The sequence below is a fragment of the Ambystoma mexicanum genome, chromosome 3p (assembly GCF_040938575.1).
Source record: "Ambystoma mexicanum isolate Mex_15411 chromosome 3p, UKY_AmexF1_1, whole genome shotgun sequence".
Lineage (NCBI taxonomy): Eukaryota > Metazoa > Chordata > Amphibia > Caudata > Ambystomatidae > Ambystoma > Ambystoma mexicanum.
In genome coordinates, this window is record NC_090925.1 from 1,170,822,869 (window position 1) to 1,170,845,211 (window position 22,343).

Consider the following 22,343-nt stretch of genomic DNA (forward strand, 5'->3'; position numbering starts at 1 on the left):
GGATACCTAAGAACTCAATCCCCTTTCCCGACACAAACACTTTCTCATGGACAGTTCACCGTGAGCGACAACGGACTAACACCAGAGCCGTATACCTGACATGTCCCAATACAATGGTCAGACAAGCTCAAGCCATTACTGATCATTACACACACACCTGACGTCCATCACACTTCCCTACACTGATAAAAGGCGGAGTATGAAAGCACACTCTGAGCGAGGGAATGCACACGAGGAAACAGTAGTTCCAAGATGGCAGTTTTGTTTCAAAAAGGGAAGTGCCCTTTGACCTTTAAAGACTGTTACTTTCGCGAACCTTGGAAAGTAAGAAGCCTAAGACCGGGAACTAAAGCTGAACAAACCTACACTGTGCATCGAAGGTGCCCGGGGCTCTTGCGCGTCTATAACCAAGGCTGCTAGGTGCGATTGCCGATGTGGTACTGTCCTTGGCTCCTACAACAAAGCAGCACCAGTAAAGGCAGTACAGCCTGTGAGTCGGAGAGACTGACACCAAACCAGCTTGTGTTTCAACCAAGGCTGCAAGCAGCAACATTGTATGAAGAAATCCAAAGAAACCAGTGTATGAAACGCATTTGCTAAGCGACACAAATATAATTGGAAACCAAAGGAGGGAATGAGCTTTGGGAGGCCAAGTGAGATACCGTATAGAAAGTGGTCTGGCGCAACATGGGTGCTCATTCGAAGGTCTTTGTTAGGTTTCCAACTGAATGGCAACTGTATTGTAAAACTGACATTTGTATCGAAGTGGTCCTACAACGGGTCAAGCTAAATCGTGTGCACATTTGAAAATCTTCGATAAACCAAGGTAAACTGCAATTGGTCCGAGCCTATCTGAGGGAGACTAATTGAATTGGGATTGGCCTGAGCCCGGCTGAGGGGGATCCGGGGTGAACTGTGAGAAACCTGTGAAAACGATTATTCTCTGAAGTTTGTAAAAAGTACGCTCTGAGGCCGGGAGAGGGGGATCCACAATAACAGTTGTAAAATAACAGGGATCTGAACCCGTCTTGAGGGGGATCCAGGCTGAAGCACCCGTGTTGAATACTTGTAAGGAGAAAAGAACTGTGTATCTTATTTTTGTACATCAGGCCCACTGAATCAAGAGCCTGAGAACTGTATCCTCATGTCAAAGAAGGCAGAGTGTGTGCTTTGCTCGAATGAACCGCCTTGCCCCTTGCTAAAAATGTGGGGAATGGAGGCCCATGCCCCAATCATCCTGTCATATCATTTTGTGGACACTTCTTTCTTTTTCATGAATATTACCCCTCACTATTTGTAAATTAGCGGTAAGGATTGGCAATAGGTTTTTTATTATGGGCCCTTTTATTTTGACAAGAGTCCACTAAGACTGCATTATTATTATTTGATGGTCATAGCTTGCTCCCATCTGTAGATTTAGGTTTAGATGTACCCTTGTGAAAGTTCACTAAACACCCTTAAACAGTGGTCACTTGTGTCTCTTACTGTTGATACCATGCCTTGTTTACACAGCGTACACAGACAGCATTTTAGGAAGTGAGAGGAGAGCTGTCCCTGGAGAGATGAGTTGCTTCTTAGAGGACAGGTATTCGTGGCTGCAGTGTGTGTTAGGGAAATGTTGGTGGAGAAAGCCCATGAGGGGCATCCAAGGAAAACGGGTACTAAACTGAAGTTAAGAGAAAAATGTTGGCGGCCCGGAATAGATGTGATGGTGGATAGGTAAAGCAAGAGAGTCCACAAACCAGAATTGTTACCCATTGCACCTCCAGAAAATGCATGGAAATTGGTTGGAATTTGGGACCATATAATACCATTGGCAGAGAGATCAAGTTAATGATAGTAATGGTAGATTACTTCTTGAAACGTCCAGAAGTGAAATTGGTGAGGTTAGTGTCTAGTAGTGAGATTTATGTTATGTATGTTTTATGGAGCAAGTTTTTAGATGGGCGGTATACCCGTCTGAAGTACTCAATGATAATGGTGCTCAATTTAAGTGTGCTGAAGTGGCTGAGTATGCCAAAAGTAAGTGTATGAAGTGGACGTTTACGTCATTGTAACTTCCACAATCCAGTGGATTGGTGGAGCGATGTAAGAGTGGTTGTTGGTGATGTGGAACAAGCGGTTAGGAATGGGATTAATGTGGCGGGAACCTTGACATTATTATGGAACACCAGGGTGGCTCCAAGTGGTGTTACAGAGGTTTTGCTATTCCAGTGGATGAGGGGAAGAGAAACAAATGCATGACTCAATTCCAGTTGGGGGAACAAAGTTCTTAAGAGTTTGGAAGGATGTGGGGTGTGAAGGGAAGAGGAGACTAAAGAGTATGTTAGAAGAAGATTGCTGGAAGCAAAAGAGAAGAATAATAAAAACTATGACAATAGGCTAGGGAAAGTGAGCTCTTCCATGTTCGAGTTGTTTCCTGGATCATGGGTAAGGATCAGGAGAAGCACATATGTAGCGAAGGGAGGTCTAAAGACTCAGAACCGAAAAGAGTGATAGAGAGGTTATCCAACACAGTCAGATTGGAAGATTGATCTATTTGGAATATGGATAAAGTTGTGGTTGTGGACCTTATGGAAGGAAGTCGAAGTGACAATATGGGAGAGCAGTCAGTTGTTGATGTGTATGGTGATTGGGAAGGTGTAGATTTGGCGGTTGGTGATGAGAGGGGTGAAGTCCTTGAAGAACAGGTGGACAGTGTGGAGTGGTGTCAATGGGAAGGAGGAGATGGTTGGAAGTAAACATGGGTGGGTGAAGAAAGTGCCGGTTTGGTTGAAGGATTATGTCCGGAAATTACATTTAAGGTGGAGTATGTCAGGAGGTTAAATGTCATTGTTATAGATTGTGTTACATCTGTATTATTTTGTACCTGTTCTACATTATGCGATATGTCTGTATTATCATTCTGTACAATAGTTAAATTGATGTGACGTTTTTCCTTGCGCCTTAGTGTTGTGACAATTTCAGTAGTTGTGTTATCCTAATGCTCATTTAGTATCTTTAACACTACACGTTCCAGTACTCTTGCAGAGCAGTAGTCCATTCGTCACAATGTCAAGTAGCTCTCCCAGCAGGCGATGTGTCTGAAAGTGATACATTCCTACACTTCTCGCATGTTCCATGTCCCATAAAAACAACATTGATGCTGCCCGGGTGCCAACCAGAAGAAGGAGAGACATACAGTTACTTGCAAATGCAGCCACTCTAAAAGGTTGGGGTAAAGGGTTGAAGTTTCGTAGAAGTTTGTTGGGAGTCCGCAGTGTGCATTGAACGTCATTAGGGGGCGCCAGTTGTTGCAGCTGTGGCGCCTAGTGACTCCCCTGCAACCTTTGGCACTGCCTCTACGACCCCTCGTCGGGGATTGCAACGGAAGGGTGTAAACGAAACGAAAATACAGCGGGTTGTTAGAGCCCTCTTTAATTTCAGAAATCGCCCTGTGACTTTTAGCTTTGCCTAATGTGCTATTTGTGGTTTGTCTATATAGCTAAGGCAGACTGGATGCCCCAAGCCCATAGCTTCGTATTTAGAGCCAACTTGATTGTTTTACGTTTTGATGGTACTGTGGCCTCGATTTTTGTATATCCAGGAAAAATATTTGGCATTAGATTATATTGCAATATACAGTATGTCTGACTTTGGACTGCTCCTTGTAATAAACAGTAGTCGTGATTTTCTATTGGATTGATCTAATAAGGAAATGAGGCATAATATTAGCACCTTGCAAGCTTGGGTCAGAATTGCTCTTTGTGCCACCCATATCGAAGAGAAAGCAATCCACCAATGAAAAGGCACTGGCGCATCTGCCCGTGATAAATGTGATGCCTGGGGGATCTGCCCTGCCACTGGGATAAATGAAGCTATAACGTTGAAACCTGCACAATTGTTTTTGCAATAGGTCTATACAAATAAGCACAGTATCAACAATTGTCGTATCAGGGTGTTGTTCTAAATTGTTTTTTGGTATTCCAGGCATTTGGCTTCATGACCCGTGTGGCCCTCCAAGCTGAAAAAATGAATCACCACCCTGAATGGTTTAATGTCTATAACAAGGTAACCCTTTTCCTTTTTGTTTTACTGTCCTCCCTAGTGTTCCATGTGATATGAAATAATGTGGTTGCAATCTGTTCTTTTCGCTGTGTTGCGCACCATTGAATCAAACAGTCCCATTGACTATGAAATGTGGTGGGAATGTTTTTCTGTTCATAGACTGGACATACTATGTCCATTGGCTGTGTGTGTTTAAAAGGTCGCTCTTTCCCAATCTAAAGATCGTGGGAGGCTGCCTGTATGTGTACTATGTAATGTTGAAATAAATGAAAACTTTCCATGATCTCCTTCTCACCCCCTATATTTGCAGGGTTTCGAAATTGCTGGGAGCTGTGTAGCTCCTGCTCTACTCTAGCTGAGGAGAGTCTGGTTAGCTTGAAACCATCAGTTACCAGGTGTCACACTTTGCCTGGAATCTCACCTGTTTATCTTTCGAAGTCTTGGTCTGGGGTTTTTCCTTCTTCCGGACAGCTCGGGTTTTGTAAAGACACGGTTGTGTGTCCTCCGTTGCGAGCGTGCAGGTGAATTCCGACCGTGGTGAGTATGCGTTCAACTCCAGGAAGGATGAGGAAGAATTTGCAGACCAGAGACGCATGTTCTTTATGTAGTGCGAGATTCTTGGAATAGACCAGGATGTCATCCAGATAGATGATAACAAAGAGGAACAGCATGTCTGGGAATACTCTATCTATGAAACGTTGAAACACTGCTGAAGCATTGGATAATCCAGTTGGCATCACTAAGTACTCAAAATGGCTGAAAGGTGTCCTGAAGGCAGTTTTCCACTTGTTGCCTTCTCTTATTCGAATCAGAAGGTATGCACCCCAAAGATCAAGTTTGGTAAAAATAACAGCTCCGCGGACTGCTTCCAAGATGTCTGAGCTGAGTGGCAACGGATAACAATCCTTTCGAGTACATTGGTTGAGACCCCGGTAATCCAGGTAATAAGGACGCCCCTGCAGGGGACTTAGATGGGTGAATGGTGCCGTTGGAGAGATTAGTGTCCAAGTATTCACGTAGGGCTCTCTTCTCAGGTTCCGAAAGTATGAACATCCTTCTGGATGGTATGACTGCAGAGTCGTCGATTTTAATGGCACAGTCTTCAGGTCGGTGGGAGGTAAGCCTTGAAAGATATCTGAAGAGAACACATCCAAGAATTGTTGCTAAGACTCAGGTACCTGGGTAACATTAGACACACTAATGGACGATTTCTTAGACTCCAGGTCTTCCGAAGAAGGAGGTTGTGTCCCCTGGGAAAGGCAATGTGAAAGACAATATTCTGATCCTAGGAAGAAGGAACCTTCTGCTCAGTTGATAAATGGATTGTGTCTTTGAAGCCAAGGCATACCTAGCACCATCGGGTACTGGGCAGCTTTTATAATGTCGAAGTGCAAAGTCTCTCGATGATTGTTTATAGTTAGTAGCAATTCCGTGGTTTGTTGAGTTATGGGCCCTTAGGATAATGGTTTTCCATTGATTCCTTCGACTGCCTGTATGATATCTTTGGCATTTCAGGGGATATGGTGTTTCAGCGCCCAATCGTGGTCAAGGAATAGGCCCATTGCTCCACAGTCTACCAGGGCCAGGACGGGATACATTTCCTTATTGGTGATTGACAGGGACACTTGAAGAATCACCAGGCTATTTGTGGATTGACTGGTTTTGCTTGGAGAAGACTTGATGCACGTATCTTTCTCCCACAGCTGGGCTCCGTTCAAGATCGGGAGCTGGCGTTTCCCTAACGCCGAGGTGGAGCTATCGGGCAGTTTCTTACAAAGTGTTTGTCAGATGCACAATACATGCAAAGTCCATTATTCATCCTTCAGGTCTTTTCTTGTGAAGAAATAGGTCCCCGTAAGGAGCCAAGTTGCATTGGTTCAGGATCCGGCAGAGGATTAGAAGCTGTCTCTTTAGGACTGTGATAATACAAGGGGGCTCTTGCTGGCAAGGAATGTGTTTTTTTCTTTTCAGCCTTTCTTTCCTGGATGCGGAAATCAATTTGCAAAGACAAATCCAGTAAAGCCTGGAAGAAACTTGGCAGGGCCACCCGGGCGAGTTCATCCTTGACTTTGTCATTCAATCCACGACGAAACAGAGTGAAGCGGGCTTCTGGAGCCCAATCAGCCTCCTTGGCCAATTGTTTAAAATGGGGGACGTATGACTACATATCCTGAGTGCCTTGTTTAATAGGGAATAATTTCTCTTGGGCACTGTATACCTGTTCTGGTCGGGCAAACATAGTTTTAAAGGCATCCACAAATCCTTCATAGTTGTCCAGGAGTGGGTCCCCTGAATTTACTAAGGGCGTTGCCCAGGCCAATGCGTTCCCCGAAAGGTGGGAGATTATGAATCCTACCTTGGCCCTGAGTGTTGAAAAATAGTATGGTGTGAAGGTAAAGTGCACTAAACAGGAATCAAGGAAGGAACGCAGTGCCTTGGTTGTTCCATCATATTTGTCCACAATACCCCCTACCATGGCACTTTCCTGGAACGCCAAATCCTTGGAGAGCACAAGTTGTTTTAATGCTGCATTTTCGGCTTTTATACTTTGTACTTCAGTTGTCAGTTCTTGCATGCCTCTCATGAGGTCCTGAACTGCGGCTTCCATAGTAGAGTCAATATTCAATCCTTGGCGTCTTAAACTGTCACACTTTGCCTGGAATCTCACCTGTTTATCTTTCGAAGTCTTGGTCTGGGGTTTTTCCTTCTTCCGGACAGCTCGGGTTTTGTAAAGACACGGTTGTGTGTCCTCCGTTGCGAGCGTGCAGGTGAATTCCGACCGTGGTGAGTATGCGTTCAACTCCAGGAAGGATGAGGAAGAATTTGCAGACCAGAGACGCATGTTCTTTATGTAGTGCGAGATTCTTGGAATAGACCAGGATGTCATCCAGATAGATGATAACAAAGAGGAACAGCATGTCTGGGAATACTCTATCTATGAAACGTTGAAACACTGCTGAAGCATTGGATAATCCAGTTGGCATCACTAAGTACTCAAAATGGCTGAAAGGTGTCCTGAAGGCAGTTTTCCACTTGTTGCCTTCTCTTATTCGAATCAGAAGGTATGCACCCCAAAGATCAAGTTTGGTAAAAATAACAGCTCCGCGGACTGCTTCCAAGATGTCTGAGCTGAGTGGCAACGGATAACAATCCTTTCGAGTACATTGGTTGAGACCCCGGTAATCCAGGTAATAAGGACGCCCCTGCAGGGGACTTAGATGGGTGAATGGTGCCGTTGGAGAGATTAGTGTCCAAGTATTCACGTAGGGCTCTCTTCTCAGGTTCCGAAAGTATGAACATCCTTCTGGATGGTATGACTGCAGAGTCGTCGATTTTAATGGCACAGTCTTCAGGTCGGTGGGAGGTAAGCCTTGAAAGATATCTGAAGAGAACACATCCAAGAATTGTTGCTAAGACTCAGGTACCTGGGTAACATTAGACACACTAATGGACGATTTCTTAGACTCCAGGTCTTCCGAAGAAGGAGGTTGTGTCCCCTGGGAAAGGCAATGTGAAAGACAATATTCTGATCCTAGGAAGAAGGAACCTTCTGCTCAGTTGATAAATGGATTGTGTCTTTGAAGCCAAGGCATACCTAGCACCATCGGGTACTGGGCAGCTTTTATAATGTCGAAGTGCAAAGTCTCTCGATGATTGTTTATAGTTAGTAGCAATTCCGTGGTTTGTTGAGTTATGGGCCCTTAGGATAATGGTTTTCCATTGATTCCTTCGACTGCCTGTATGATATCTTTGGCATTTCAGGGGATGTGGTGTTTCAGCGCCCAATCGTGGTCAAGGAATAGGCCCATTGCTCCACAGTCTACCAGGGCCAGGACGGGATACATTTCCTTATTGGTGATTGACAGGGACACTTGAAGAATCACCAGGCTATTTGTGGATTGACTGGTTTTGCTTGGAGAAGACTTGATGCACGTATCTTTCTCCCACAGCTGGGCTCCGTTCAAGATCGGGAGCTGGCGTTTCCCTAACGCCGAGGTGGAGCTATCGGGCAGTTTCTTACAAAGTGTTTGTCAGATGCACAATACATGCAAAGTCCATTATTCATCCTTCAGGTCTTTTCTTGTGAAGAAATAGGTCCCCGTAAGGAGCCAAGTTGCATTGGTTCAGGATCCGGCAGAGGATTAGAAGCTGTCTCTTTAGGACTGTGATAATACAAGGGGGCTCTTGCTGGCAAGGAATGTGTTTTTTTCTTTTCAGCCTTTCTTTCCTGGATGCGGAAATCAATTTGCAAAGACAAATCCAGTAAAGCCTGGAAGAAACTTGGCAGGGCCACCCGGGCGAGTTCATCCTTGACTTTGTCATTCAATCCACGACGAAACAGAGTGAAGCGGGCTTCTGGAGCCCAATCAGCCTCCTTGGCCAATTGTTTAAAATGGGGGACGTATGACTACATATCCTGAGTGCCTTGTTTAATAGGGAATAATTTCTCTTGGGCACTGTATACCTGTTCTGGTCGGGCAAACATAGTTTTAAAGGCATCCACAAATCCTTCATAGTTGTCCAGGAGTGGGTCCCCTGAATTTACTAAGGGCGTTGCCCAGGCCAATGCGTTCCCCGAAAGGTGGGAGATTATGAATCCTACCTTGGCCCTGAGTGTTAAAAAATAGTATGGTGTGAAGGTAAAGTGCACTAAACAGGAATCAAGGAAGGAACGCAGTGCCTTGGTTGTTCCATCATATTTGTCCACAATACCCCCTACCATGGCACTTTCCTGGAACGCCAAATCCTTGGAGAGCACAAGTTGTTTTAATGCTGCATTTTCGGCTTTTATACTTTGTACTTCAGTTGTCAGTTCTTGCATGCCTCTCATGAGGTCCTGAACTGCGGCTTCCATAGTAGAGTCAATATTCAATCCTTGGCGTCTCAAACTGTCACACTTTGCCTGGAATCTCACCTGTTTATCTTTCGAAGTCTTGGTCTGGGGTTTTTCCTTCTTCCGGACAGCTCGGGTTTTGTAAAGACACGGTTGTGTGTCCTCCATTGCGAGCGTGCAGGTGAATTCCGACCGTGGTGAGTATGCGTTCAACTCCAGGAAGGATGAGGAAGAATTTGCAAAGTCTCGGGAGGAGGGAAGCCAGGAAGGAACCAGGACACGTACTTAAGGCGGTAAAAGAGTAAGTGCTACGGGCGGCTAGGCCCGGGGAGGAGGAGCGGTAGTAAATAAGCGAAGGGAGTACCTGGAAGGGAGAAGGCGCTATTAAGCACATGGGGAAAGGTACGACCACACTTGCCGAAGTTCGCAAAGTTAGCGTTGAGACGCCCGGCGCCGCGGGGGCGTGTCTCTTTTCAAGGAACTGGCGAACTCCTGGAAACACTAGAGCGGTAGCGGTGCACTAGCGTCAGCCATGTTGGACTCACTTTGGAAGGAATGTAGCAGTGTCTTATGGACCACGTAGTCCAAAAGGGACTGCAACGTTGTATCATGACACCAGGAGCTACTTTTGACCCTCCGCCAGACCAACCAGCGGCATACAAACATACATATGTGATATTACCTCTGCATGTTTGGTAATATGAATAAAGGTGACCAAAGGGCACATCTAAGGGACATGTAAAGCAGACTGGAACATACATCATGGACAGAAGTTTTTAAAAAAATGTTTTCATTTATTTTATATGGTTGCAATAAACATTACAATAACTTACTTAGACATAATTACAATTCAATATCTATAATTTCATGAAATTTTAAAATAACATAGTCACTTACTTAAAAATCATTACATTTCAATTTCAATCATTCCATACAATTTAGAATAGCATAAACCACTGTATTTGAATGGCCAATCATAATTTTTATTTTATTTGGTATTTATAATACGCCTTTACACAATGTGTTTTGTGGCGCATTAAATATGCCCAGAGTGCTTTACCATATAAAAATTCTGGTCTGTAAACAAATGTCCTAAAATACAACGATCTCTTAAAACTAAGTGCAGGACACATAATAAAAGATGTAATGTTTCAACACTGTCGACATTCCTACAAAATCTACAAAAATTTAATTCTTCGGATAAGACCTTTCTTTCTCCTTAGCAACACCTCACGTGTAGAAAGAATATTGAGACGAAACCTTAAAAAAGTCCTGTCTGCGCTTTTTTTCCAGGAAGAGGCGCATGTATGCAGGTAAGATTCTAACATTCTTATGTTCATATAACTATTTATGCATCGATTCAATAGTTCTTCTCCAATCGTCTGCAAAAACAGCTTTTTTAAAAACCATGAAGCTAGTGCTCAAATCAGTGAAAGGAAAACCCAAATCTTCCAACATTTTTTAACTGGCTTCAAGGTAATGCAGCATAGTACAGTTTTGTTTTTTTCTCAGCAATATAATTCATATCTTCATAAAAAGAATTCTTAACTGGTTTAAAAAATGTATATGTTAAACTTAAAAACCTCCCTTTTGCTCTGCAGGACATGGAATATAAGCCCAATTCGTATCTAATAAAAGCCACAGGCATACAGTTAGTAAGATTCAAGATATTCCTCCACATTAGAGCTTCATAAGATTCAAGCTTATCCAGTATCCACTCAATCCCATTTAGCATTTTAGGGAAAACTCTGTCCTCATAGTGCTTTATTACCGGAAGGATGGAAAATGTTCCATATAATATCAATCTTCTTCATTTGTCTTCCTGGGCATTTAGTTTTGTTGGCGTGTTAAAAATAGGAAATCGCAAATAGATCAATTTATCCGTGCAATCTACTTTTCCTTGATTTAAAGACCAGGTGTAATTAATTGTTTTCTTATGATACGAGAAGCTAATCATATTTAGTTTTCCTTGAATTAATACTTAAGGAATTATTTTTTGCATAAAGAACAAAAGCATTCATCAAACCCTGTAGGTCATGGGAAGAACAGTCAAATAGCATGATGGCATCACCTTATAACATACAGCAATATTTAAATGTATCAATTTTAGGGGATGCAAAAGCAGCACAAATAAATTCCTCTTCTAAGTCCAATATGTACAATCTGTTAAAATCTCTTTCGACATGGATCCTTGACTATCCAATCTAATTTTTATATTGGTTTTACTGTGCAATCCCACAATCAGCTTCAGCAAACCTTCCGAAATTCCCCATCTAGATCATTTTGTGGCTTTTTCCTTATAAGAGTTAGGAACAAATGGTTTGCTGTGCTGAATTCACCATTTTCCAGGCTTTCAAGAACAGGTTGAGTGGAAACCAAAAAACACATATTTTAATATCGTTACTAGCCGTTTTGTGAGAGGTAGGCGATTTTGCCCTTTTTTTCTAATAGGACGTGCGTGGACGGAATGGAAGAGAAGGGTAGGAAAGCTAAATGGGAGGACAGAAGGGCATACATTTCTGAAAAGTAGACAAAATTCCAAGTTTAGGAAGGGGTGATTTGCGCAGGTCAGGCAAAAACTATATAGGGAAAAATTCCTTGGCTTGGGGAAAAATTGGGAAAATGACAGCTATGTGGTGGACATGGTTGGCCTGGTAAGGCAAATGGCTTCTGTGAATTTTGAGAAAAAGCAATGCTCTGCTACATTCCCCCTACTCTTCCAGTTAGGAAATCACAAATTCTTTGTAATGTTTCACAAAACAAACCATTCCACAAGTCAGAAACTGAGCTTGGTACACAAGTTTTTCATGCTAACGGCCTAAACAGATGTACTTAGCATGTGTAAGGAAAACAAATGTGGTGAGGAAGGGCACGCATACATTTTTTGAAAGGGCACAGGCAGACCTTTTGAAGGGTAGGTGACTTGTGCAGGTTACAAAAGCGTATAGTGCCTAAAGCAGAATTTTGTGACAAAGTGCAGCAGCAAATGTGTCAAAACGTTATGAAAACCACGCAAACACAACAAATGTCGTACCATCTCGAGGTCCTCAAGGTGTCGCGACGAAAACGGTAACTCACATGTGTGGGTGAAACTACTTGAGTGCAAAGGGTAAAGTCTAAACCATTGGTAACCCGAAGTCTTTCGGCAAAGCAGATTTTGAGGAATTTTGCCCTTGTGGACAACCTACAGATTTGGGCCTGGGGTGTCACAGCCACCAAGGAAAATAGGGAACCCCATGCATTTCCGAAAAGAATTACCCCTGTATTTATTACCCACAATCCCTGACAAAGTCTGAAATTTGGCCAAAAAAACACAATTTTCAGACATTTCACTCTGCCCACCCACCAAAACTTGCTGCTAACATCACTTGTCCTACATTCCCGCGTTCCCACTGGTGTCCCGATGAAAAAGATACCTCACGTGTGGATGCACCTAACTGGACGCAAAGGAAAAAGGCTAAACCACTGGTAACCCCAAGTCTTTCGGTAGAGAAGATTTTGCGGGATTTTGCTCATGTGGACAATCTAAAGATTTCGGCCTAGGATGTCAAAGGCACCAAGGTAAACGGGGAACCCCATGCGTTTCCGAAAAGAAGACACCCATGGGAATTCACAGAGGTCTGAATAGGGTGAATCTCCCCACAATTTAATACCCACAAACCCCAGCAAAATTCGAAATTTGGTGACAAGAAAAAATGTTCAGACATTTTCCTCTGCCCACCCACCGAAACACGCTGTCAACAACACATGTCCTACGGTACCTCACATGTATGGGTGCTCCTACATGGGTGGAAAAGAAAAAGTGTTGACCATCCACAAGTTCTACTTCAGTCCCAGGGAGCGCCAGCTAGAGCTCCAGGATAGTCAGGGGTAATGTCCCTGTCCTTGGGCGGATGTCTCCCCTGTGGTTTGACCATCCCCAAACCCAGCCGCGGTTCCAGGGAGAACCCCGGCAGGGTCCCTGACCTTTCCCAGAGGGACATTCTGTAATACTGCCTAGCCAGAGCTCCAGGATGGTCGGGGTGATGTCCCCGGCCTTGGACATGCGTTTACCATGTGGGTGTACCGTCCACAAGCACAGCAGCCGATCCAGGGAGCACCGGCAGGGTCCCCTTCCCTCCCCCCATGGAAATTCTATAATGCAGCCCAGCGAGCGCTCCAGGATATTTGTGGGTGATGTCCCTGGCCTTGGGTGGCTGTCTCCCATGTGGTTTGACCATCCCAAAGCCCAGCAACGGTTCTAGGGAGCCCCAGCAGGGACCCCAACCTTTCCCCGGGGGAGAAGCTGTAACGTAGGCCAGCCAGAATACCAGGATGTTTGGGGGTCATGTACCTGGCCTTGGCCACCTGTTTTACATGTGGGTCGACCATCCCCAAGCCCAGCCTAGAGCTTGGGCTGGGCTGCGTTACAGCCTTCCCCTCTGGGGAAGAATATGGACCCTGCCGGAACTGCCAGTGGACTTGGGGGCGGTTGACCCACATGGGAGACGGCCACCTTTGGCCAGGGACATCACCCCCGACAAATCCTGGAGCTCTGGCTCAGCTGCGTTAAAGAATTTCCCTCGTGGAAGGGATGGGGACCTTGCCTGGGCTCCCGGGGACAGCTGCCACACTTGGGGAAGGCCGCCCCATATGGGAGATGGCCCAACAAGGCCAGGGACATAACCCGACTATCCTGGAGCTCTGCCTGGGTTGTGTTACAGAATTTCACCCTGGGAAGGGAAGAGGACCCTGCAGGGGCTCTCTGGTGCTGCCAATGTGTTTGGTGATGGTACATTGGCTGTAGGCCGTTGTATCTTGTTTTCCTGTCATTTGTGCGTATTGCCCTTGTGTATTCATTACAACGCTGGATTGATTGACCAACCTGCAAACATTGTCAATAAGCTATGCATCCACTGTCTCTATGCACTTGTGCCTGTAACAATTTACTATGCTTAGCGCCCAGTTACCCCAGGAGGGTTTGGTGCGCACTACAAATAATAAACTATTCTAAACTCATGTAGCCCTCACTGGGGGCAGATTTCCGCCCCTATCTGCCCCCAGGGAGGGCTACATGAAATGCCCCCCATCCTTTTGGGGTGGGGGGAGAGGGCCACCACAAATCTTGGTGCAGGCCCCCCCAAGCTTGGCAGAGATGTGGTTAGAGCGAGGGATATTTCAAGCTAATCTGAGTGCTTTATTCTGCAGGACTTATGATTTATTGAAGTTATGTTCAGACGAGCCTAGGAATAAAGTGTTTACAGTAATCCAGTTTGGGCAGTATTAATGCTCTAGGAAGCATCAGGCAGCTGTTGGACGATAAATAGGGTTTACAAGCATTGATCAATTTGTTGATATAGGCAGTGGTAGATGCTGTACTGTTAATTTGTTTTTTGAGGGAGAGAGTGGGGTCTAGGTAGACACCAAGCGTTTTGACCTCCTTGGCAACTTTAATGATGTTTCTATCAATATTAAAGGTCTTATAGCGAGATTCAAGTCTATTTAGGTGGGCTTGAGATCCTATGATCAGTAGCTCCGTCGTGTCGTAGTTTAAACACAGGCTGTTGGCAGCCATCCATGCCTGGATTTCAAGGTAAAGTTTGTTTAACATTATGGAGTCTTCTTCATAGCAACCAGTGAGCGTAATGAGGACTTGGGTGTCATCCACATAATTAGTGTACGTGACACCCAAGTTGTCAATAGCTGCTTAGTGAAGATGTTATAGAGCATTGGAGAGACACAGAATAGACAACTTTCCTTTGTCTTTGGTTTCATCCATTTGGATTTTTAAGTCCAATAAGGCCGTTTCTGTGCCGTGCCGTGGTCTGAAGCCAGACTGGCGCAATCCCAGTAAGTTGTTATCCTCCAGGCGCTTTTGAATTTGTAGATCGGCTGCTCTACATAGTATTTTTAGGACGAAAGGGACTGTTGTGATGGGTCTATAATTGGTGGGTATGTTAGGGTCTAGTTTGGGCTTTTTGAAGATGGGCATAACCCAGGACTCTTTGAGTTTGTTCGGGACTGAGCAGCTTTCGAAGGATGAATTAATCAGAGTAGTGATGAAAGGGGCTAGTTCTTTTGCTCCTTCCTTGATGACTGATGCTGGGCAGGTATCTCTGTGGCACCTTGATGGTTTTAATCCATTGATGATGTTTTCGACTTGGTTAGTGGTAACTGGAGAGAACTAGCCTGGGAGGCAGGGGGGCAAATGCTGGTCATACGGTTTGTGCGAGTCAGAACTCCGTGCAAGACTGTTATTTTTTTTACTCGATTTTGGCTTGAAATAGTGCTATTTTGTCTTATAGGGCCTTTTGAATATTAGCACACCAGACCGCATCTTTGATGCAGGCGTCCCCCCCATCCACTTAGGGTGGGGGGACAGGGCCACCCCCCTTTCATTGTAGCAAAAATCCTGGTGGTCTAGTGGCCTTGACCCAAATCTCCTTTTATTTTTATTTTTGTTTATTTTTAGGATCACCCATCTGCCCCCAGGGGGGCCAATATGTGCGGCCCCATGCTTGAGGGGGCCTGCACCAAGATTTCTGGTGGTCCTCGCCCCCCCCACCCCAAATGGATGAGGCAACTCATGTAGCCGTCCCTGGGGGCAGATGGGGCAGAAATCTGCCCCCAGGGAGGGCTACATGAGGTGCCCCCATCCACTTAAGGTGGGGGGCATGGCCACCCCCTTTTCATCAATAAAAACAGCCTGGTTGTCTAGTGGGCCCACCCCCACCTGTATTTCTTTTTGTTTTATTTTACTTTTTCTTTTTTTTTGTACCCCCCTCCCTAGGGGCAGATGGGCACCCATCTGCCCCCAGGGGGCCCAATACCTGCTGCCCCATGCTTTGGGGGCCGGGGGTAGAGGGCTGCTTTATTGTAAGCATCCCCCTCTCCCCCCACGTCACAAACGGATCCCTGGTGGTCTAGAGGCATTGATGGGCATGGATCGAGCACTCTGTGTGGCGATCCGCACCCAGCAATGCTTCAAAAAGGGTGTCATTGGAAAGGGGACTGTCTCCTCTTTCCAACGACACCTCTTTCGATCTGAACGGCACAATAGTGTCGCCGATCGAGGGGGAGAAAGGTGGAGACTTTCATTTTCACTGTGGCAGCCGAAAATGGCTGCCGCCGTGAAAATGTTTTGTTTCATGTCGGTGTGCATTACGCACACCGACGTGAAACAGAAAGAAATCCAACCCCCCGGGCCATGAGGAGGAACCTCCCCCTCACATAGCCCAGGGGTTGGATTTCAGTATTGAAGTGCCAAAAAGGACGAGCTATCTCGACACTTGACACTGACACTGCGAACGTAATGTCAAGGACGAGGTAGCTCGTTGTTGGCACTTAAGAGGTTAATATATCATTCTTGTTCCTTGTCCTTACTAAGTGTCACTACAATTTCTACCGTAGGGGATTCTGTGTAGTAGATTGTATTATCAGTTTTGACCATATCCACACCCGCAGTCTCACTCTGAGATATCAAAACATTATATTGCTTTGAGCTATGAACTTGACTCCATATTAAATCAAACACTATCCTTGATACAATTTCCGGGGATTTGGGTTAAGGGCCATGGACTAGGTTGGGATTCCGAGTGCTCCTGCGGATCCTCAAGGATCCTGAGCAAAAGATATATCTACACGAAGAAACCCACATATGAAAAAGCATCAGCAGGCATGTGGATGGGCAAGGAATATTATAAGCACAATTCGGCAGAGATTTGCAGAGTAGACTAGCAGATGTATACAAAAGAAGCAGCAAAGCGTCTCCGCCGAACATAAGGACAAGATGGCGGCCGGACAGTAACAAAGGATTAACAAAGGATTTATACGTTGGGCCTCCTGAAACACACAAAGATCAGCGCTTGCACCGTGCCACGAAAAGGAGTAGATTGGAACTTGCTGCATAGAGAGGCGTGATCGAGCGAGACGGAAATCAGACCTGCAGGACAGCACCCCAGGATCCCCTGCTGAAGCTGGAGTCCAGATTGAGAGAAAGGCAAGAAGCTGAGGACAGACACGGAAGGCACTGCGTGTCCTGGCGCTGGGGCTCCAGAAGCCATGTGCAGCTGAAGCTGACGAGCAGTGGCATCAGGAAGCGAGAGTGCAAGCTCTGAGGTAACAATGTACCGCAGAGCTTAGTGGATAAATTTGTAGTGAACTCAGGATTGCCATGACCCTAGTAATAGCGGATGCAAGGAATGCATTGCGGCAGGCGAGCCTTGGAAGCAGGGTTCGGAAACGGCCACAGTACAGAGAGGCGGGTATACATGCAGGTTGCAGGGTGGCCGTGACAGAGGCCAACCGATGCGGTGTGGGGGCAGAGATTTCCGTCAAGAGAGCACAGAAATTACAGTGGAGCATATCATTGCCAAATAAAAATGCAACATGGGTTGAAAAACACCAGATGGGAGAGGGATACACAGCTGTAATAAGCACCGCGAATTAGCGAATGCTGGAGGAAGCACGGAAACATGAGCCCATGAACTCAGAGCTACGGCATCAGAACTGAATGGCAGTGAATATTCCAAGCAGACCTAGCTGAGAGCTGGGCCCGCTCGCGGTCAGGAATACAAACTGGTTCTGTCTCAGTGGGCTAACACATGTGAATGGAAGCTATGAATTCCTATGCATAGCGGATGCACAGATGAGGCATAACACAGGCAGACATGCCACATAAAGGGAATCAATGAGGGAGCTATGAAAACACTGTGTGCATAAAGGACACAGCCTCCGGATTACTGCAAACAGTGAGTGGAGTAGAAAACTTGGACTAAATCAGGGCATGTAGCAGAGGGAATTCAAGAGTATGACGGTTGCCCAGTCCATGTGAAAGAGGGGCTGCAGCGAACAACTGAAGAATCAATCAGAGAAATAAAACCTGCCCACACAGCCCTGTAAAAGACAGATAGTACATTGAGAGAAAAGAGAATCTGTTTCCAGGAACTAGCACAGGCGGCTGTGGCCGAATCAGCATGTAGCTAGAAAGACACAAATGGCCTGAGACAATCAGGAGGCTGCATCTGGCCCATTACAATCACGGATGCCACAGGACAGGCTCTGGAGCACGTAGTCCTGCAAGTGCACAACAGCATAAACCAGACCGATACCTGTAGGGCCCCCAGTGGTTTCAGATACCTGCAGCACCCAGACTGCAAGTAAGAAATAAAATGGAGGGCTGTTGATTTTCCGGGGTGCTGAAGAGACAGTATCCTGGGAGATGTGCAGCAGGCCTACAGTAAAGGTTGTGGGAACTTAGCACAGTGTGCAGAATACCGACACTTCCGAAGCAGGTGTGCCCAGAGCTGGTAAGGGCACGTACCAGGCAGGGCCAGGGCTCAGGGTACAACGGTGCACAATGTCGAGTATGGAAGAGGAGTAACCGCCTGGGCAGTTTGGAACGCACCATAAATATTCAGTCTGAACGGAGGGGAGCACAGAGAAAGGGCTGTGACCAATAAATTGTGGAGGACTAAAGAGACCAAAATACCACCATAAGGCCCAGAAGCATCCACAGGGGGGCACATAGACAAGGAGAGGAGTTGCAGAATATGAAAGAGATCCCCAACTGCAAAGGAAGTCGAGGGTAGACACCTGAGAAAAGGAAAGGCGCAGGGGCAAGCTCACGAACGACCCTGAATAGGGCATAAACATTACGTACTGTTAAGAGTGACCGGGGGGGGTGACCTAACATAGCACAGCTATAGACAAGTGACTGTGCCACGTGGCCCTGAGCAGAAGAGAGCGCCATTGAAAAAGGGAGCGCAACAATGACATCTAATTCAAATAAGGGCAAAGTGAAGACAGCTCAAAGACGACAGCAGAAGAGACACGCGAAGGAGAGGCACCAGGGAAAATCGACCATCAAATACTGGAGGCCGTAGCAGAGCTGAAAGCAATGCTAGAATTCAAGATCGAAGTAATTAGTATTGTTGTGAACCTCCTGAGACAAGATGTCGGCGCATTAACAGAACACACAGTGGGGCTAGAAAAAGAGGTGAAGGCGAATACAAGCAGCTGCAATGAAACCTCCAAAGAAGCAGATGCGAAACCTTGAAAACAGAGCGTAAGAAGCAGAAGGTCGGGCACGGAGGAATAACGTACGGATAGTGGGGCTCCCAAAGACGAATAAGGTCTGAACCCGACAAACTACATCGAAGACATGTTACTGCTGGAAAAAGGAGCTGAAATGCTCACTGAGGAGTTTACAGTAGAAACAAACTTACGGGTGCGCCCATCTTGTCGTATGCTGACCTCCAACTGCCCTATATTTTACATGTGGATGCAAGTTTGGATGGATTGGGAGCCATACTTTATCAAGAATAGCAAGGACAGGGAGGGAATCCTGGAACACTTCCGGAAAAGCAGGACGATCAGCCGAGCTTCAGTGTCCATCTCCGCATACCCAGATTACACTTTTTTGGTACAAAAACAAAGGATGAACTATGGGGCAGTCAAGATGAGCTTACAAGCTGTCAATCTGAAATACATGTTGCTGGATATGGCTAGGATGAAGGTTCTACATAAGGACCGTGCTGTTTTCTTCGAGACCCCTGAGGATGTGAATAAGTGGTTGGATTTGTTCAATATACCGTTAAGAAACAAGACCAGATTGGAAGTGGAAGCGATACGTGAATCTGCATTGTGTGAATAATGTACTTTAGAGTTGGGTTGGGGCAGCATAGAATAATCTGACATGGATGTTCAAGTTGATAGATAAAGGCATTTCATACTGTTTGCTAAATGCAGGAAGCACAGGTGCTGCTTAGGTTAAAGCGGTGCTAGGAATCACACTATCCCCCACATTAGTTTAGAATAGTTGGCATACTAGTAGTTCAGTATCTTCCTACTGCTCTCCGACTACCAGCATGGGGCCGGGAACGGAGCGTGATGCAGGGATGCCTGAGATCCAGATTTGGAGCTGGGCAAATGTTGGGAATGTTTGGAGAGGAGGGAGGGCATGCAGTAGGGTTAGTTGAAGGCAAGTTGGCCTACGGATACGAACAGGAGGAAAAGAATTCTGGTGCCAAGGGTCAGAGGGTAGGGGAAATGACTGGTGATTATGGGTGAACTCAAAATAGCAACTTGGAATGTGAGAGGCTTGGAGGCTTGAATTGTTATATTAAAAGAATTGGGTTATGACGTATTTGAGACGCCAGAAAATAGAGATGGCGCTCCTGCAGGAAACACATCTGACCAAAGATAAACAAGACACACCAGCACAGAAATGGAGGGGAGTGACCCTGGGTTCAACATACTCGGCGTATGCGAGAGGGCTACTAATCTGGGTGGCACCGACAGTCCCATTCAAGATCCTTCAGACCTTCCTAGACAAAGACGGTAGGATGGAAAGGTTCCTAGTGATTGCATCGAATGCAAAAGCATCGAATGCAAAACCATTGAAAAAACGCATCGAAAAAATTATTTTTTTTAATTGGAGGGTCTCCCCCAAAACCTGTTTTTTACCCCTTAAAACCCATTATAGTAAAAAAAAAAAACCTTTACCTACAAAGAAATTCACTTTTTCGATACATTTTCTTTTCCCGATGCTTTTGCATTCGATACTATGTATTCGATGCAATGCCTGGATACCGGATGGGTAATAATGCAGGGATTGGTGGAAAATAAAGAAATACGCGTTATTAATATGTATGCCCCGAATCAGGATACTGCAGCTTATTTTAGGTCGTTCTATCCTAAGATTAGTCCACATAGAGATTGTGCGGTGATATGGGGAGGGGATTTTGACTGTACGCTTGACCCGACTAGAGATAGATCAGATGATACATTTGCACATCCAACCCCCCCAGCTAAAGCTTTAAAGATCATGTTGAGTACATTTAAGTTAGCTGATGTATGTAGAACAATGTACCCACAAGACTGAATATACTCGAAAGCTCGGGTCCTTTCAGACCATGCTCCTTTGTTTGTTACTTGGCAGGATCTCTTGAAATCCCCCCCCCCCCACCCACCACCCAGACTAAATCACGACCTGGAGACTCAGGGTTGAAGCTTTGAAAGATACAGGGTTTCGAGAACATTTGAGAGCCGAGGTGAACTATTTTGCGCACAACACTAGCAGCGTAAACTCAGCTGGTACACTGTGGGAGGCCTTTAATCTAGTGGTGCGAGGAGTGGCTATAGCTAAGTTGAAAAGGTTGCAAGATGTTATTTGGAGGGATCTAGAACAAACATAAAGTGATTAGAAACTATAATGAGAATAGGGAAAAGATCCCTAGAAGAGGCTCAGGTAGTGTCTCGCCTACAACAGGAATGTAGGGAACTCTGGGAAAGGTTAGATAAACTGAGCTATAAGAAATACATCGAGAGACAACATGCATAGGGTGACAAACCGGGGAGGCTGTTCGCCTGGTTGTATAAAAATGAGACCCCATGACAGACAATTAGAGGAGTGAAGGGGATGGACGGAAAGCTGCGGGAGACCCAAGAAGAGGTGAACATGTGTTTTTATGATTATTACATACACCTGTATAAGGAAACCATGGAAGGGGATGAGGTGGCTATACAAGAGGCATTGTCCGAGATCAGGCTTCCCAAACTAAATAAAGAGGAGAGAGACAGCTTAGAGACATCCATCACGGTAGAAGAACTAGAAAATGTGATAAAGGAATTACCGACCAATAAAGTCCTAGGGACAGATGGGCTCCCCAGAGAATTTTATAAAAAATATAGCGCTGACATCCTTTCCCCATTACTGGCAATGTTCAACGAGACTCTAGGCATGGGTAGATTGCCTTGGTCCCTGAGGGAGTCAATAATTAACCCCCTCCTCAAACCAAATAAGCCAAAGACGGAATGTGGCTCGTATAGGACCCTCTCGTTGCTGAACCAGGATGGGAAGATTCTCACAGCAGTCATGGCAAAGAGGCTCAGACCAGTCATACATAAGCTCATACACCCAGATCAGACAGGATATGTCCCACACAGGAACATTACCAATAACTTGAAGAGATTGCATCACATAATAGATTATACCCAGCGAAAGTCACAGGAGGTAGCAGTAGTGTCACTCGATGCTGTAAAAGCGTTTGACTCAGTCAGATGGCAGTGGCTGCTGGCAGTCCTTAAAGAATTCAGTATCGGGCCCACATACATTAAATTGGTGCAGCTGTTGTACAATGAACCGATTGCAAGGGTCATAACGGGCTCCAGTATCTCGGAGCAGTGGCAGCTGAGTAAGGGCATGAGGCAGGGATGTCCATGGTCCCCTATGCTCTTTATCCTAGCGGTGGAGCCACTAGCGGTTTACTTAAGGGAACAATATGGGGAGGTGGGTGTAAGTACCTCGAGAGGGAGGCATGTGATTTTGTTATATGCGGATGACATGCTCCTGTACCTGGAGAACCCCGGGGAGAATTTACAATATGTCCTGGATGTGATGGAACGTTATGCTGCAGTGTCGGGAATAACTATTAAACCCCAGAAATCAAGTCTGTACCCCTTAGGCAAATATGTAGGGAAG

General features: G+C 45.6%; 1 protein-coding gene across 3 annotated transcripts in view; it reads left to right on the forward strand.

Annotated features, from left to right (window-relative positions):
- Positions 1–22,343, forward strand: part of PCBD2 (pterin-4 alpha-carbinolamine dehydratase 2) — an 820,621-nt gene that overhangs the window by 675,062 nt on the left and 123,216 nt on the right. For all 3 annotated transcript variants that reach the window (XM_069652577.1, XM_069652579.1, XM_069652580.1), the window contains exon 3: positions 3,970–4,050. In XM_069652577.1, coding sequence (XP_069508678.1) covers positions 3,970–4,050 — 81 coding nt within the window. The remainder of the gene's footprint in view (positions 1–3,969; positions 4,051–22,343) is intronic.